General features: G+C 43.8%; 1 protein-coding gene across 4 annotated transcripts; it reads left to right on the top strand.

Annotated features, from left to right (window-relative positions):
• The first annotated feature begins 3,437 nt into the window (after positions 1–3,437).
• Positions 3,438–14,308, top strand: LOC122868850. 4 transcript variants are annotated; one of them, XM_044181231.1, is made up of 9 exons: positions 3,440–3,920; positions 4,132–4,314; positions 8,452–8,493; positions 8,604–8,855; positions 9,118–9,246; positions 9,465–9,500; positions 12,311–12,334; positions 12,415–12,453; positions 13,603–14,308. In XM_044181231.1, the coding sequence occupies exons 2-9, from the start codon at positions 4,284–4,286 to the stop codon at positions 13,818–13,820; spliced, it is 771 nt and encodes a 256-aa protein (XP_044037166.1). In that variant the 5' UTR covers positions 3,440–3,920; positions 4,132–4,283; the 3' UTR covers positions 13,821–14,308. The 4 variants fall into 4 exon arrangements, with proteins under 4 accessions (XP_044037167.1, XP_044037166.1, XP_044037165.1 ...); XM_044181230.1 differs by having other exon boundaries at positions 4,129–4,314; XM_044181229.1 differs by having other exon boundaries at positions 3,440–4,314.
• Positions 14,309–15,281: the final 973 nt, after the last annotated feature.

Genomic DNA, 15,281 nt, shown 5'->3' with positions numbered 1-15,281 from the left:
CTTCTCCTCCTTCTCCTCCTGCTGCTCCTCCTCCTCCTCCTTCTCCTCCACAACATCTCCACATTAAAGAGTAGGCTTAAGACTTTCCTCTTTGATAAAGCTTATAGTTAGGGCTGGCTTGGGTGAGTCCTGAACCATCCCTTAGTTATGCTGCTATAGGCCTAGACTGCCGGGAGACTTCCCATGATGCACCTCTCTCCTCTCTCCTTCTCTCCCTCTCCATCTGGATGCATGTTTATCCCATTACTGCATGTTACTAACTCGACATCTTCTCTCTCCCGTAGTTCTGTGCTTTCTCATCTCTCTCCTCTCTCCTTCTGTCGCTTTCAGCAGGTATTTCTGCCTCCGGAGCTGCAGAGTCTGGATCTGTGGTTGTGGGCCACCTGCTGCCCCCGTGTTCCTGCAGAGTCTGGATCTGTGGTTGTGGGCCACCTGCTGCCCCCGTGTTCCTGCAGAGTCTGGATCTGTGGTTGTGGGCCACCTGCTGCCCCCCATGTTCCTGCAGAGTCTGGATCTGTGGTTGTGGGCCACCTGCTGCCCCCCGTGTTCCTGCAGAGTCTGGATCTGTGGTTGTGAGCCACCTGCTGCCCCCGTGTTCCTGCAGAGTCTGGATCTGTGGTTGTGGGCCACCTGCTGCCCCCCGTGTTCCTGCAGAGTCTGGATCTGTGGTTGTGGGCCACCTGCTGCCCCCGTGTTTCTGCTCAACAACTGCTACTACAGTTGTTGTTATTACTGATTTTATATATATATATATAATTAATATTATATTGATATTACCACTAACATTACATTATTTTCAACCCCCCACCCCCTTGGCGCGATATAAATAAGATTAAATTGAATTATTAAGCTCAGTGTTATTGTACTAGTTCAGTGTGCTGATGGTGACGTGTGGTTAAAACCAGATGCAGATGAGCAGTGAAGATATAAAAAGCAGAAGTGAGCTCATTTCACACTCCCCACGCTGTGGTTTCCGCTGTTCAAACACGTTCTCATGGTTTTAGTTTCAAGTCAGATCATATTATCAATAACTGCAGTCAAAGTGGAGCTGCTACTGTCACTAATACAACTGATATGACTGTTTCTAGCATCAATAACCTCAGCTCAGCATCAGAACGCCTGATGTGGCTGTATGAGAGAAGAGACAGTGATTCAATAATAAAGGGAGATGGTCAGGATCTGGATTCACAAACATTATACCTGCTATACATCAGCATGTTAGCATGCTAGCATTTAGCTCAAAGCACCACTGTGTCTCAGTGCAGCCTCACAGAGCTGCTAGCATGACTGTAGACTCAGTCAGGTTCGCAGTGGTTCACTTTTAAAGTTTCATGTCATATTTATTGACCTGTTTTAATGGCCTTTCTAATATTTTCAGTTGATTCATTACAAAATATATTGTTTCTTTAATTTAGTGGCTAGGCAGTGTCCTCGTCTGACCACACCTAACAGTGATGTCACGGTGTCCTGGAGTACACATGTACATCACTGCAGCGTCACTCTCAAGTCCCCCCATTTCTTTTCATAACTGACTGAACTTCCAAGGCCAGGGGCGTAACGAATTTCCTCAGGCTCCTTAAGAAGTGTGTATTGGTGATTTATCCAAGTTGTGCCAGTATCAACAGATTTCTAGCAGTAGTCATCATCCACATCCACTATGAAGGAGAAGTCTGCGTTTCCTAAAATCCATCCAAAATCTCTAAACGTGGATTTTATCCGTCTTGGCACTCGGATTTCCCATGTTGTCTTTCAAAAATTCGATTTGTCTATGTATTTCTTAGCTAGACTGTTAAGATCAATAAATAGAGCAATAAAAGTATAAAATCTTGGAGCCCAAATTCATGCGGCTGCCCGCAGAAGCTCCACCAAGAACTCCTACTTTGTATGTAGTTCGGCTCTAGCTAGAACCAAAAGTGACTTCTGGGACGGTCCAGTCGGTAAGTAGCTTCTCATTTATTTTAGTTTTTGTAAGAAAGAGCTGCAACATTATAATAGATAGAAAACATACGACAAGCGTTGTGTGGTCTCACTTACATTACTGTTATTGTGTTGCATTGTTAAGCTCGGTGTTATTGTACTAGTTCAGTGTCCTGATGGTGACGTGTGATTAAAACCAGATGCAGATGTGCAGTGAAGATATGACAAGCAGAAGTGAGCTCAGAGAAATTCATTTCGCACTGTTCATCACTGCAGCGTCACTCTAAAGTCCCCCATTTCTTTTTCATTATCTTTAATTCAATGCAGTTTTATTTATATAGCGTTATAAGTTATCTCATTGCACTTTTCCTATAGAGCAGGTCTAGACAGAACTCTTTATAATATTATTATATTTATTATTACTTTAAATGTCATTGAATTGCTCCTCCTGTAAAAACATTAATATAAATAGGCCGAGCATATATCAGACAACCTTTTAGTGCGTAACAAATGAGATCACAGCTGTCCGTCGTGTAATCTGGGAGGGGCGTGTGACGGCTCCTTGTACCTGTCTGGTTCTCTGAAGGAGGGAGGAGTGTCAGTGCTGCCTTCTGTGTTAAACTGAAATACATCATCCACGGGTTTGTTGCTTTGTCTTTCTGGTCAAACAAAGGAGCACCTTCAGCGGAAGACTCATCCCCCCACAATGCACCACAGAGCGCCACAGGAAGTCATTCCCGCCTGTGGCCATCAGACTCTTTAACTCCTCCCTCTAAGTGTCAGTCTGTATGACCCGAAGTCACTAAACTGGACATTGATCATTAACATCTCTGCAATACTTAATAATAATTGTGCAATATTCTCTGTTTTCAGTTTAAAATTCCCTATTTATTGATATTGATATTTATTCATACTTCTATTACTGCTGTGCAATTTCCTCCGTCTCATTATACTATGCTTTCTTGTCTCTCTCCTCTCTCCTTCTGTCGCTTTCAGCAGGTATTTCTGCCTCCGGAGCTGCAGAGTCTGGATCTGTGGTTGTGGGCCACCTGCTGCCCCCGTGTTCCTGCAGAGTCTGGATCTGTGGTTGTGGGCCACCTGCTGCCCCCGTGTTCCTGCAGAGTCTGGATCTGTGGTTGTGGGCCACCTGCTGCCCCCGTGTTCCTGCTCGACAACTGCTGCTACAGTTGTTGTTATTGGCTCTGTTACTGATACTGACATTATTAGTCCTATAGCTGTCATTCCTATTATTAGTAATTTATTAATATTAACGCTATAATTACTATTCTACTATAAAAAAAAAATTCTACGTGGTCTTTGCATTGTGCCCCCCCCCCAGCACTGTTACCTTATACCGTATTATTATCATCAACCGGTAAATCCACTTTGTACTTCACCCTTATTTTAATTTTATACTTATACCCACTTGGTACTTAATTTATCTGACCTGTATTATATTTTTTGCTTAGTGCTTCTCTTCCTGTGTGACTGACGTGACAGTGACCAGCTGTAACAAAGAGTTTCCCCTCAGGGATCAATAAAGTATTTCTGATTCTGATTCAAATGTCCCAGAGCTTCCCTTCTACAGGTGTTGGTGATGTAATCCTGTGCTACACTCTGCACCTGACCTTGTGGTGGACATAAGTCAAACTGCTGATCAGGTGTAGGGATCTTCAGATCAGGAGCTGAATGCAAAGATGGAGAGTTTCAGCGATGAGCCAATCAGAACACTGTCCCTTTGTGATGTAGACAGCTGACTTGAGTGGAATCAAACAGTCACCTGACATGTGACCCTTTCTGCTGTGGTGATTGGTTCGTAGCATTGAGGGCGGGGCTACCTGATTCAGTGGAGAGCAACACATTAGATCTTTGATCAAGCCCAAAAAGTCTTTTCCGGCATCCCCTGTGGCCCCCACCGCCTCAGCCTAAACGCACTAGACTGGTATTTTCGCCACAGCGCCTGATTTGGTCTGGAACCAGAAAGACTCAGGCGGGACTGCGTTGTAAGTCAACAATCACACACTTCAGTGGAACATTACATTTCTGTCCGAGCCCGACCCACAACATTAGTTTTGGGCCTGAACCCGGCGGGTCGGGTCCAGTCGGGCAGAGAATCAAAGCTCTACAGCACATTACAGCAGACGATGTGGTAACAGGAACCTGCAGAGGAGGATTTTCGTCTTACATACGTGACACTGCATTCCATTAAAGCAGGTAGCCCCGCCCTCGCTGTGAAGCAACAATCATGAGCAGCAGGGTGACCTGGAGCGCAGCCAATGACGCGCTGACTGTGTTAAAAAGGAAGTAGTGAAGCTGAAGGCATCGCCCTGCTGTTGAGAGTGACTGACAGTCTGCATCCAGACAACATGAAGGCTTCACCTGTGTCTCTGCTGCTCGGTGAGTCCAACACAGAGCTTCTACATTCATTCACTCATTCATCCCACATGACTTTGACACATCTGAGGTTTAACTGTGAAACATGTTTGTCTTCGTTTAACTTTTGAACTACAAAATGAGAGATTAGAAAGTTTTACTATTGTATGCAAACTGCAAATGAGTTTAATGTTCATTTCTGTCGTCCCTGGCCAGATGTTAAAAATATATAATTCATATATACAAAAATAAAAACAACATGCACAGAAAGGAAAAGCAGAAGATGAAGACAGATAATTAATGACGTTAAGGTGAAATCAAGGACATTCAGTACGTTCTGCCTCGTCTCATCAGGCTCTAAATGTTCAAGTTCAAATCTTTTATTGTCATATGCACAACAATTACAGTGACGCAGTCGTTGGCAATGAAATTCTGAATTCTCAGGCTCCTCAACGCTCAAACAATAAGTATAGAAGGAAAATCGCAGAGAATCTAAGACATAAGACATACAATAGTGCAGAAGTTAAAATATAGGAATAGATTATAATATATATACAATAATATAGTAAAATAATATAATAAAAAAAATAATACTAGGGTTCCCACAGTTGTTGAAAAGTCATGGAATTTCAAAATCTAGTTTTCCAGGCCTGGAAAAGTCAAATCCTTCAAAGTTTTGGCAAAAGTCATGGAATTGTGTTGTGTGTAATGAAAATAATTGTTACAGAAAACTTCCGTGGATAATCTTCTACGTAATGTAACATAACGGCAAATGTATTTTCTGTATCTGTTGACGCAACGTAGCTCTAATATGCGTCGATGTGTCACAACGTTTTGTTTACTTTCACATACTTTTCTTAGTTTTCTCCCCGTGTTCAGTCTCTCTCCATGTATGCCAGCTAACTGAAAGGATGTTTGATATGTTTTAATAATGCTGGTCAAGTGTAATTTAATATTTCATGGCTCTCTAATGACCGACACAACGTGCAAGATGCAAGGTTTGCAAAAAGAGATAGTAATGTTACCAATCTGATAACTTGATAGCTAGATAACCTAGCATTGTTGGCTAACGTTAGCTAGATAAACGACCAAATACTCACTCAGAGTGACAGACGGCTAAGGTAACTAGCTAACTAGCCCCCCAACCGTACCCCAAAACCTAACACGGCAGCGGCGGATGGCCGCCCACCATTGAGTCTGGTTCTGCTCGAGGTTTCTGCCTCTTAAAGGAAGTTTTTCCTTGCCACTCTGGCACAGCATAGAGCTCCTCTGTGAGGCGTAGCAGCAGGCTCTACTAGAGGGTCTGTTGCGGGAGTTTTTTTACTGTGACGGAGAAAGTGGTCAGAGCAATTGGTTCGGGATCACATCCAGGGTTTCTTGGGGGGTCCCTGTTTGTATGCAGTTGCCCTCCAGTGCCACTGGGTTACAGTGAATAAATACCCGCCCCAAGTAGTCTAGGTAGCTAGTTAATCTTACTAGTTAGTTTAGGATGGGGAGAATCCAGTTCTTTTGGCCACTTGTTGCATAGCTAGATTTGGCAATCAATTTGCATTTGATTGCTAGATTTGGTTCGTGGTTATGGCTAACATTGTGGAAGATTTCATTCAGTCTCTCTCTGATGAGGTGCTGGAGCAATGTACCGAACAGCTGATGAAGATTGTTCAGCATTACTTTGTTGAAGTTGAGCCCAAACGTACAAAGGAAAACCTGAAAAGTATCGTAAAGGCTACCTTGGAAGAATGTGGTGTACTGATGGATGGGGGAGGTAAGAGTGGGATAAGTACTTCTATGGCTGGCTTAACACTTGAACAGCAGAAAGAACTGCTGCTTTTGAAGTTAGAACATGAAAAGGAGTTTGGAAAAAATTAAAAAGGGACAACTGACACTGGATTTGGAAAAACGCATTGATTAAGGAAGGTAAAATATCTGCAGTCAATGAGGAAACCACTGGTTCACGTTTTGATGTTGCAGGTAACTTGAAGTTGTTGCCAAAGTTTAATGAAAATAATGTAGAAACTTTTGCTTGTTTGAGCGTTTTGCTGATGCAAGAGGCCGGCCTGATGAGGAGTGAACTTTAACGTTACAGTGTGTCTTTACAGGTAAAGCACAAGCACATCTTCTGAGATTACATAAAGATTAGATAAAGATTACAATACGGTAAAATCTGCTTTCTTGAAGGCATATGAGTTAGTTCCTGAAGCATATTGCCAACATTTCAGGGGCTGGCAAAAGGTAAACAAACACGTGGAATTTGCACAGGATTTGATTTCATATTTTGATCGCTGGTGCTCTTCATCTGGTGTGAAAACATTTTAAAGTCATGTGATCTAGTTGTTCTGGAACAGTTGTCAAGCAGCAACATGGGGGCAGCAGGTGGCCCACAACCACAGATCCAGACTCTGCAGCTCCGGAGGCAGAAATACCTGCTGAAAGCGACAGAAGGAGAGAGGAGAGAGACGAGAAAGCACAGAACTATGGGAGAGAGAAGATGTCGAGTTAGTAACATGCAGTAATGGGATAAAAATGCATCCAGATGGAGAGGGAGAGGAGGAGAGAGGAAAGAGGTGCATCATGGGAAGTCTCCCAGAAGTCTAGGCCTATAGCAGCATAACTAAGGGATGGTTCAGGACTCACCCAAGCCAGCCCTAACTATAAGCTTTATCAAAGAGGAAAGTCTTGCCTGCTCATAAATGTGGACATGGTGTCTGCCTCCCGAACCCAAACTGGGATCTGATTCCACAGGAGAGGAGCTTGATACCTGAAGGCTCTGGCTCCCGGTCTACTTTTGGAGACTCTAGGAACCACAAGTAACCCTGCATCCTGGGAGCGCAGTGTTCTAGTCGGGTAATAAGGTATTATGAGCTCTTTAAGATATGATGGTGCCTGACCATTAAGAGCTTTGTAGGTGTGGAGAAGGATTTTAAACTCTATTCTGGATTTTACAGGGAGCCAGTGCAGAGAAGCTAATATTGGAGAGATATGATCTCTTTTCCTAGTTCTTGTCAGTACACGTGCCGCAGCATTCAGGATCAACTGGAGAGTCTTAAGGGACGTATTCGGGCAGCCGGATAATAATAATCTTTTGAGCGCCTTGTGCTGTCCCACCTCAAAGCCATCACAGACCCTCTCCTGGACCCCCTGCAGTTTACCTACAGAGCCAACAGGTCTGTAGACCATGCAGTAAACATAGCCCTCCACTTCATCCTCTAGCACGTAGACTCCTCAGGAACCAGGATCCTGTTTGTGGACTTTAGCTCCGCCTTCAACACCATCATCCCGGATCTGCTACAGGACAAGCTCTCACCTGCAGGTGGATCACAGACTTCCTGTCCGACAGGAGGCCGCACGTGAAGCTGGGGAAACATGTCTCAGACTCCCGGACCATCAGCACCGGTTCCCCTCAAGGCTGCCTCCTTTCCCCTCTGCTCTTCTCCCTGTACACCAACAGCTGCACCTCCAGTCATCAGTCTTTCAAGCTCCTCTAGTTTTATGGACGACACCACCCTCATTGGGTGGGAAAGAGTCCGCACTGTGGAGTCCTTCTGCTTAATGCACATCTCTTGGATTATCACCTCTGCACATATTTTATATTCTTCATACTGTGAACATTCCCTGGTCAATATTTTCCACATTCCTGCTGTACAGCTCTTTAGTTTAAAAACAAACACTGTTCATATTTTTTCTCAGATTTCGGATTGTAAATGTTTCTGTTTTATATTTAGGGTTATTGACTTTTGCAGTATTTGCTTTTTAGTTTTCTATTTTCTCTTACTATGTTTATTGTTATGCACCAAATACCAAGACAAACTCCTTGTATGTGAAAACCTACTTGGCAATAAAGCTGATTCTGAAGTAGCTTGATATATTTGATATGTCTTATATCCAAATATGTATGGAAACAGACAAAAGGCAGTAAAAGTTCATCAGACGAGTTGAAAATATAACTATAATACATCAATTAATAACAGTTAAATAATTAAAATGGAGTTTCAAAAGAAATGTAAAGATCGACCTTTTACCTTTCACATTGATGAAAAACACCAAACATTTTTATTCTTCATTTCCAAACAGTTGATGGAATAAATTAAACTTTTTATAGCTCATTTCATTGGCTACTTTAGTGACCTCTGACCCTCAGTGGCCTCTGACTTCCTGTTGCAGGTGTGTCCGTGCTGCTGCTGTCTGGACTGACTGTTTCTGCAGGTGAGCTGATGGAAGTGAAAACAATCACTGACACTAAATAATAAGGTCTGTCTGATCACCTGTCTGTCTGATCACCTGTCTGTCTGATCACCTGTCTGTCTGTCCTCCAGTCTCTCTGAGGCTCAGTCCAAACCGTCCTCAGTTCTTTATCAAAGAGTCGGTCTCTCTGAGTTGTGTTGAAGCTGGACAGACTGCTGACGGATGGACGGTGAAGAGGACAGCAGGAGGACACAATGAAGACTTTGGTGGTTCCTCCTGCATCGTCTCCAATCTCTCCCAATCAGACACCGGCGTTTACTGGTGTGAAACCAGTTCTGGACAGAGGAGCCACCAGATCACCATCACTGTAACTGATTCAAAAGGCAAGTTGTTGCATCCTGTGTTCATGTCTGTCTATGACTCTGGTCTGATGGACTAACTTAGTCCATCAGACCAAGGTCTCTACTAGTGTCATACTGATCTGACTGTTGAATCTCCTCGGAGCTGGCTGAGGGTCAGAGGTCAGGACACTGACATCACTTCCTGTTTATATGATTGACAGTTGTGTTTAAAGATATGAACTAACCTGCTGACCCGATAAACTGATCACTGCAATGAACCAGGTTCTACTGATTTCTCCTCTAGGTCCTCCTCCTCCTGCTCCTCCTCCTCCTCCTCTCTCCTCTCGCTTCCTAATAGTTGCAGCAGTTGCGGGTTCTCTGGTCCTGGTCCTGGTCCTGGTCGGAATGGTGTTGCTCTGCAGGAATCAAACAGGTATGAAAGCTGTCCGACTCACCTGATATGAACTGTAACCAGTCTGTGTCTGATCCAGTCAGCAGGTCTGTACTGAACCAACAGCCTGTGACTGGTTGGACTCCTGTCCAATCAGTGACGTCCTCAGGACACGTATGTCACACAGCTCAATGAGAAATGCTCTCTGATTTCCATTTCCAATAAACTGATTGATCTCTGTTTGTTTCCTGCTGATCCAGATACTGTCCGATCTGTTCAAAGGAAACACACTGCAGGTACACACACATCTTTTACACCTGAGCAATGATGGTGAAGCAGCTGATGCTTGATGTCTGAACTAAAACACTGCTTTATAAACTGGAGTTTGAATTTCACTTGTTCAGTTTCAGGATGGAAATGTTTGTTACTTTAAACCTTCCTGACTTTGATTCTCTGAGTTTATTTTCTCTACAGAGAATTTGTAGTTTCAAACTGTTGCTGTTATTTCTGTTACTACCACTGGGACGTGCCAAGATCACACATTTTTAAATGGTCTGACAATATAATCTTAAGTCAATGTCCACTTATAGCTTTTCCAGAGCTTTCAACCACATCTCATGGTCTTTATAAGTTAATGGCGTTTGCTTCGTAGTTATGGAGACGGTGTCGTCATGTGAGGTACAGACCCTCAGTCCCATGATAACAGGTGGTTGTATATGGGGGGAGATGTGATGTACCTGTAGGTCACATGATGACACCTGAGCCAACTCCATTTACTGACGAACACCATGAGATGCCGTTGAAAGCTTAGGTTGTTGTAGTATGTCAAGCAGGGTAGCAGGGAAAGGACCCAAATGCAGGTAGGTAGAGCAGGTGCAGATCAACCATTTAGTGATTTAGTGAAACACGACGAGACGTGCAGAGCAACTTATGAGGTCCGCAACAAAGGTGAAACCCCTCCGGAGGGCGGACTAAAGACCGGCGACGAACACGGAAACCATCTGGAGGTATGACAGGATGCCCGCAGCGAAGACCGAAGGCCACCGGGGGTCTGGCGGAATGTCCCCTGAGGACGAGCAGCGGTCAGGCATGACGTTGGTGGGAATCACGCTTCCTTCTGGGGGTTTTCCAGAAGTTGCATCCAAGACAGAAACGGGCTGAGGTGCAAGCTGGTTAGCAGGCTGAGGCGCAGACTGGAGGCTAGCACACAGGAGGTAGGCCTGCAGCTATATCAACTGGGAACTAGCAGGCCGATGTGCAGGCAGATGAGCAGCAGGTTGGGGGTTAGCCGGGCGGATAGCAGGCTGGGAACCAAGCTGATAGCTGCGAGGACCCCCAAAAGCCAGGCAAGTAACCACGTTCGGAGCTGGGACCGGCTCAGGACAGGCAGGTTGCAGGCTAACGTACCCGAGCCTGACTGATGGAGGGCTAATATGCAGGGATGCAGGCTGGCAGCTAGCATGTTGGTTGCTTGCAGACTGGAATGAAGGCTGTAGGCTTTGCTTGAGGTGGCCAATGACTAGACAAAATTGTTCTCTCCATTAATGAATTAACAAAAAGTCTGCGTTGAATGTCCTTTAATAGATGAATCAAGTCTCTCAATGCTGGAGGACACCTCCCTAAACTCCAACAAGACACAGGTGCAACTAATTAGGGCGGGGCAAACAATCAAAACTGGAGGGAAAAGCAAACAAAGACAGGAATTATATACAGTGGTGTGCAAAAGTGTTTGCCCCCTTCCAGATTTATTATTTCTTTGCATGTTTGTCACACTTAAATGTTTCAGATCATCAAACAAATTTAAATATTAGTCAAAGATAACACAAGTAAACACAAAATGCAGTTTTTAAATGAAGGTTGTTATTATTAAGGGAAAACTAAACCCAAACCTACATGGCCCTGTGTGAAAAAGTGATTGCCCCCTAAACCTAATAACTGGTTGCTCCACCCTTAGCAGCAACAACTGCAGTCAAGCGTTTGCGATAACTTGCAGTGAGTCTTTTACAGCGCTGTGGAGGAATTTCGGCCCACTCATCTTTGCAGAATTGTTGTAATTCAGCCACATTGGAGGGTTTTCGAGCATGAACTGCCTTTTTAAGGTCATGCCACAGCATCTCAACAGGATTCAGGTCAGGACTTTGACTAGGCCGCTCCAAAGTCTTCATTTTGTTCTTCAGCCATTCACAGACCCCACAACAACATCCAAAGAACTGCAGGCCTCACTTGCCTCAGTTAAGGTCAGTGTTCATGACTCCACCATAAGAAAGAGACTGGGCAAAAATGGCCTGCATGGCAGAGTTGTGTCCCATTACATCTGGTGTAAAAGTAACACTGCATTTCAGAAAAAGAACATCATACCAACAGTAAAATATGGTGGTGGTAGTGTGATGGTCTGGGGCTGTTTTGCTGCTTCAGGACCTGGAAGACTTGCTGTGATAAATGGAACCGTGAATTCTGCTGTCTACCAAAAACTCCTGAAGGAGAACGTCCGGCCATCTGTTTGTGACCTCAAGCTGAAGCGAACTTGGGTTCTGCAGCAGGACAACGATCCAAAACACACCAGCAAGTCCACCTCTGAATGGCTGAAGAACAAAATGAAGACTTTGGAGTGGCCTAGTCAAAGTCCTGACCTGAGTCCTATTGAGATGCTGTGGCATGACCTTAAAAAGGCAGTTCATGCTCGAAAACCCTCCAATGTGGCTGAATTACAACAATTCTGCAAAGATGAGTGGGCCGAAACTCCTCCACAGCGCTGTAAAAGACTCATTGCAAGTTATCGCAAACGCTTGATTGCAGTTGTTGCTGCTAAGGGTGGAGCAACCAGTTATTAGGTTTAGGGGGCAATCACTTTTTCACACAGGGCCATGTAGGTTTGGGTTTTGTTTTCCCTTAATAATAACAACCTTCATTTAAAAACTGCATTTTGTGTTTACTTGTGTTATCTTTGACTAATATTTAAATTTGTTTGATGATCTGAAACATTTAAGTGTGACAAACATGCAAAGAAATCAGGAAGGGAGCAAACACTTTTGCACACCACTGTAGTTCAATCCAAAGTTAACCTGCTGACCTCTGACCTTTAGTAAACCTTGTTCTCCTTTTGTAGGTCTCGGTTTGCTGGCTGCTGCAGGTGAGCTGATGAAAGTCTGTCTGTCTGTCTGTCTGCCTATTGACCTCTGACCTGTAGTGACCTCTGTCCACCTATTGCAGGTGTGGCGGTGTTGCTGTATGGACTACTTGTTTCTGCAGGTGAGCTGATGAAAGTTAATTATTTAAACTTTATTTATAAAAACGATGTACAGAACAAGTTCAACAGCAGCAGAATAAATCAGCGAACACAGGTGGAGAGTCCCGGAGGAGAAAGAAACAGCATAAACAGCATGTGTTGACTATAGAAATACAAACATGAACCATAATGATATCAAACTGAGACAAAACAATAACAATTAAATCTCTCATTGAAAGTCATATTGGGAACATGATAGCACAATGAATGACATTTATTTGTTTGTTCCTTCTGTGTGAAATGAACATAAAATGACATAAAAGTCTTGATGAGGGTGGTTCCACCAAACATGGAGAGATCTCTGACCAATCAATGGTGCTGAATACAGGCTGTATTAGACGTCCTCTCTCATCACCCCAGTTTTAGCCTCTTTGCACTGGCTACCAATTTCTTTTAGAATCCATTTTAAAATCGTACTCATGACTTACAAGGCTTTACATGGCCAGGCGCCAGAATATATCAGTGAACTTTTAACTCCTGACTGTCAAAAAAGGCCTTTTTCGACGTGCTGGGTTATAGCTAGCCGTTCCAGAGTCCAGGTGAAGGCCAAAGGGTGATCGAGGGTTTGCTGTACTGGCTTCTCAGCTTTGGAACAGTCTTCCAGTTCATATTCGATCTGCTGACACTGCTTCTGCTTTTAAATCCTGTCTTAAGACACATTTTTACAGACTTGTCTTTTCGCCTGACCACTAGTCTTATTTGTTCACATGATACAGATCTGTTGTGAAACCACCTGTTTTTAAGTTTGTTTTAATAGTTTAACTTGTTCTACCCTTTTGATGATAGTTTTTTTTGTAAATTTCTTTTAAATTGTGTGCTTGTATTTTGCAGTTCTTGTGTTTCTCGTTTTGCATTTGTGATTGTTTTATAAGCTGTCTTTGGAAAGCACTTTGTGCTCCTAGCTTAAAAAATGCTATACTAATAAATACAATTATTAAAATTAAAATTATTATCTTCCTGGGATGAACATGAGTTGTCCACCTCAATAAACACAACTATATAATTTTAAATATTATAAAAATACGCTATGAATATGTACTGTATGTGTAATAGTATGTTGAAAACCTACTTAATAAATAAACCTGATTCTGCTTCTTCTTCTCCTCCGTCAGCCTCCGCTCTGTCTGTGCTCAGACTCTTCCGCCATCTAGCGGTCATCTGTCCATACTGCGTCTCTACTGGTCTGATGGTGTCGATCTGCTGCAGCAGGACGACAGGAAACAAACCTGCGGTCTCCATGGAGATGAACCAGCGTGTCGGAGGAAGTCACCAACTGGATGAAGATTATGATGACGTCGCTGCTGATGTCACCAATGAGCATGACTTCTGAGCTGTGATCACAGCAGCTGTCTTTAACATGGACTCTGATCAATAACAAGATGGATCTGAAGTCAGCTCCTGGATCAGTTTGAACATGTGAAAACTGAATCACTGATCATCATCATCATCATCTTTCTTTATTTTTCAGTGGTCAGAAACATAATGTTAGGAAACATGTAGAAACAAACACATAAGGTACCTGTGTAAGGAATAACTGTGTTGCTTAGTTTGACCATATACCTGTATGTTGTAGAAGCCCTGCTTTATAAAAGGAGTCAATCTGAGGGAAGCCAGATTTTTGAAGACCTTCTAGGTCTTTTCCTTTTTGCTCAGACCTTTTGCATTTTTGCAGACTTTTTAGACTTTAGGATTTTGTTTGGTTTCTTTACTCTTTTTATTCTCCTCTAGCTCAAAGTGTTAAGTTTCTGGACGTGGCTTTGTATGTTTTGAAGCTTTGGTTAATAAAACTTGATAGATAATTTTGATCTATCGAAAGACTGACGATTCTCTGGACCTGATCCTTTCATCCCCCTTGTTTTCTCACAATTCTCTAAAACGTTAGGAATGCTAATCTTTGTTCCTCAAGAGAGGGACTAGCGGTAGAGGTGTTAGGACAGGAGCCTCTCGGCGGTACTTGTGGACAGTAAAATAGCACCTAACCAACAGGAACGGGACTTGATTGGACGGTGGCCTAGGCTCCTAAGCAGTGCCCAGACTGGAGTCCATCAGAACCAGTCAACAATGCGTAGGCTGTATTTGTCTCAACGCCATCAAAGACGTAAAATATGACCAACTCTTATTTTGACAACGTTAGCAAAGTCCCACCCAACCCTGTTTTCCAACACTGATTCAAGCGTTAAGAAACAGCTTACAATGGTTCCAACAAATAGTCTGGTGCGTTGTCAAAAACACTGAGAGTCTGAGTAAAGGCACAAATATTTCTTAAATAACACATCTGGCCTCTCTGGAGGATCTCTTTTATCGCAGAACAGTTTTAAAAAACATTTAACGCTCGAAGAGACAATTCGCAGCGATCAACTTCACTACAGCTCGGATAAAATGCCCGATGAAATTTCCAGAAGCATCACCTTAAAGTGCAACCTAATTTTCAACCTGAGACAAGACTACAAGAGGCGGGCGACTGCGCTGCAGACTGGATCAAGAGCCTGGCGACTTGACACCGGCTCCTGAACTGGTCGGGCCTCGGAGCGCTGGGCGTCGGCGTCCTCATCGACATCGTTTCCTTCAGCCGGCCTGAGGAGAGCCCGAAGGACGCCCTGCGCTGCGTGTTTGCCGAGGAGAAGGCCTCCGAGGTCTGGGATCAGATCGACGAGTGCCTGAAGAGATGCGTGATGAACATCGACGACGACGCCGAGCTGGTGAGCGACATCAAGCGGATCGAGGGCCAGCTGAGCGCCGCCCTCACCAAGCTGAAGAACTCCATGGTGAGGGACGGGCACATGTCGTCTCA

This window comes from Siniperca chuatsi, linkage group LG21 (assembly GCF_020085105.1).
Source record: "Siniperca chuatsi isolate FFG_IHB_CAS linkage group LG21, ASM2008510v1, whole genome shotgun sequence".
Classification (NCBI taxonomy): domain Eukaryota; kingdom Metazoa; phylum Chordata; class Actinopteri; order Centrarchiformes; family Sinipercidae; genus Siniperca; species Siniperca chuatsi.
Note: the sequence above shows the minus strand (reverse complement) of the source record. Positions and strands in the feature narration are given on the sequence as shown.

Coding starts and splice junctions, on each gene's coding strand:
- LOC122868850 (XM_044181231.1), top strand. CDS start 4,284: ATGAAGGCTTCACCTGTGTCTCTGCTGCTCG. Junction 9,247..9,464: donor GCTCTGCAGGAATCAAACAG/GTATGAAAGCTG, acceptor CTGCTGATCCAG/ATACTGTCCGATCTGTTCAA. Junction 12,335..12,414: donor CGGTTTGCTGGCTGCTGCAG/GTGAGCTGATGA, acceptor CACCTATTGCAG/GTGTGGCGGTGTTGCTGTAT.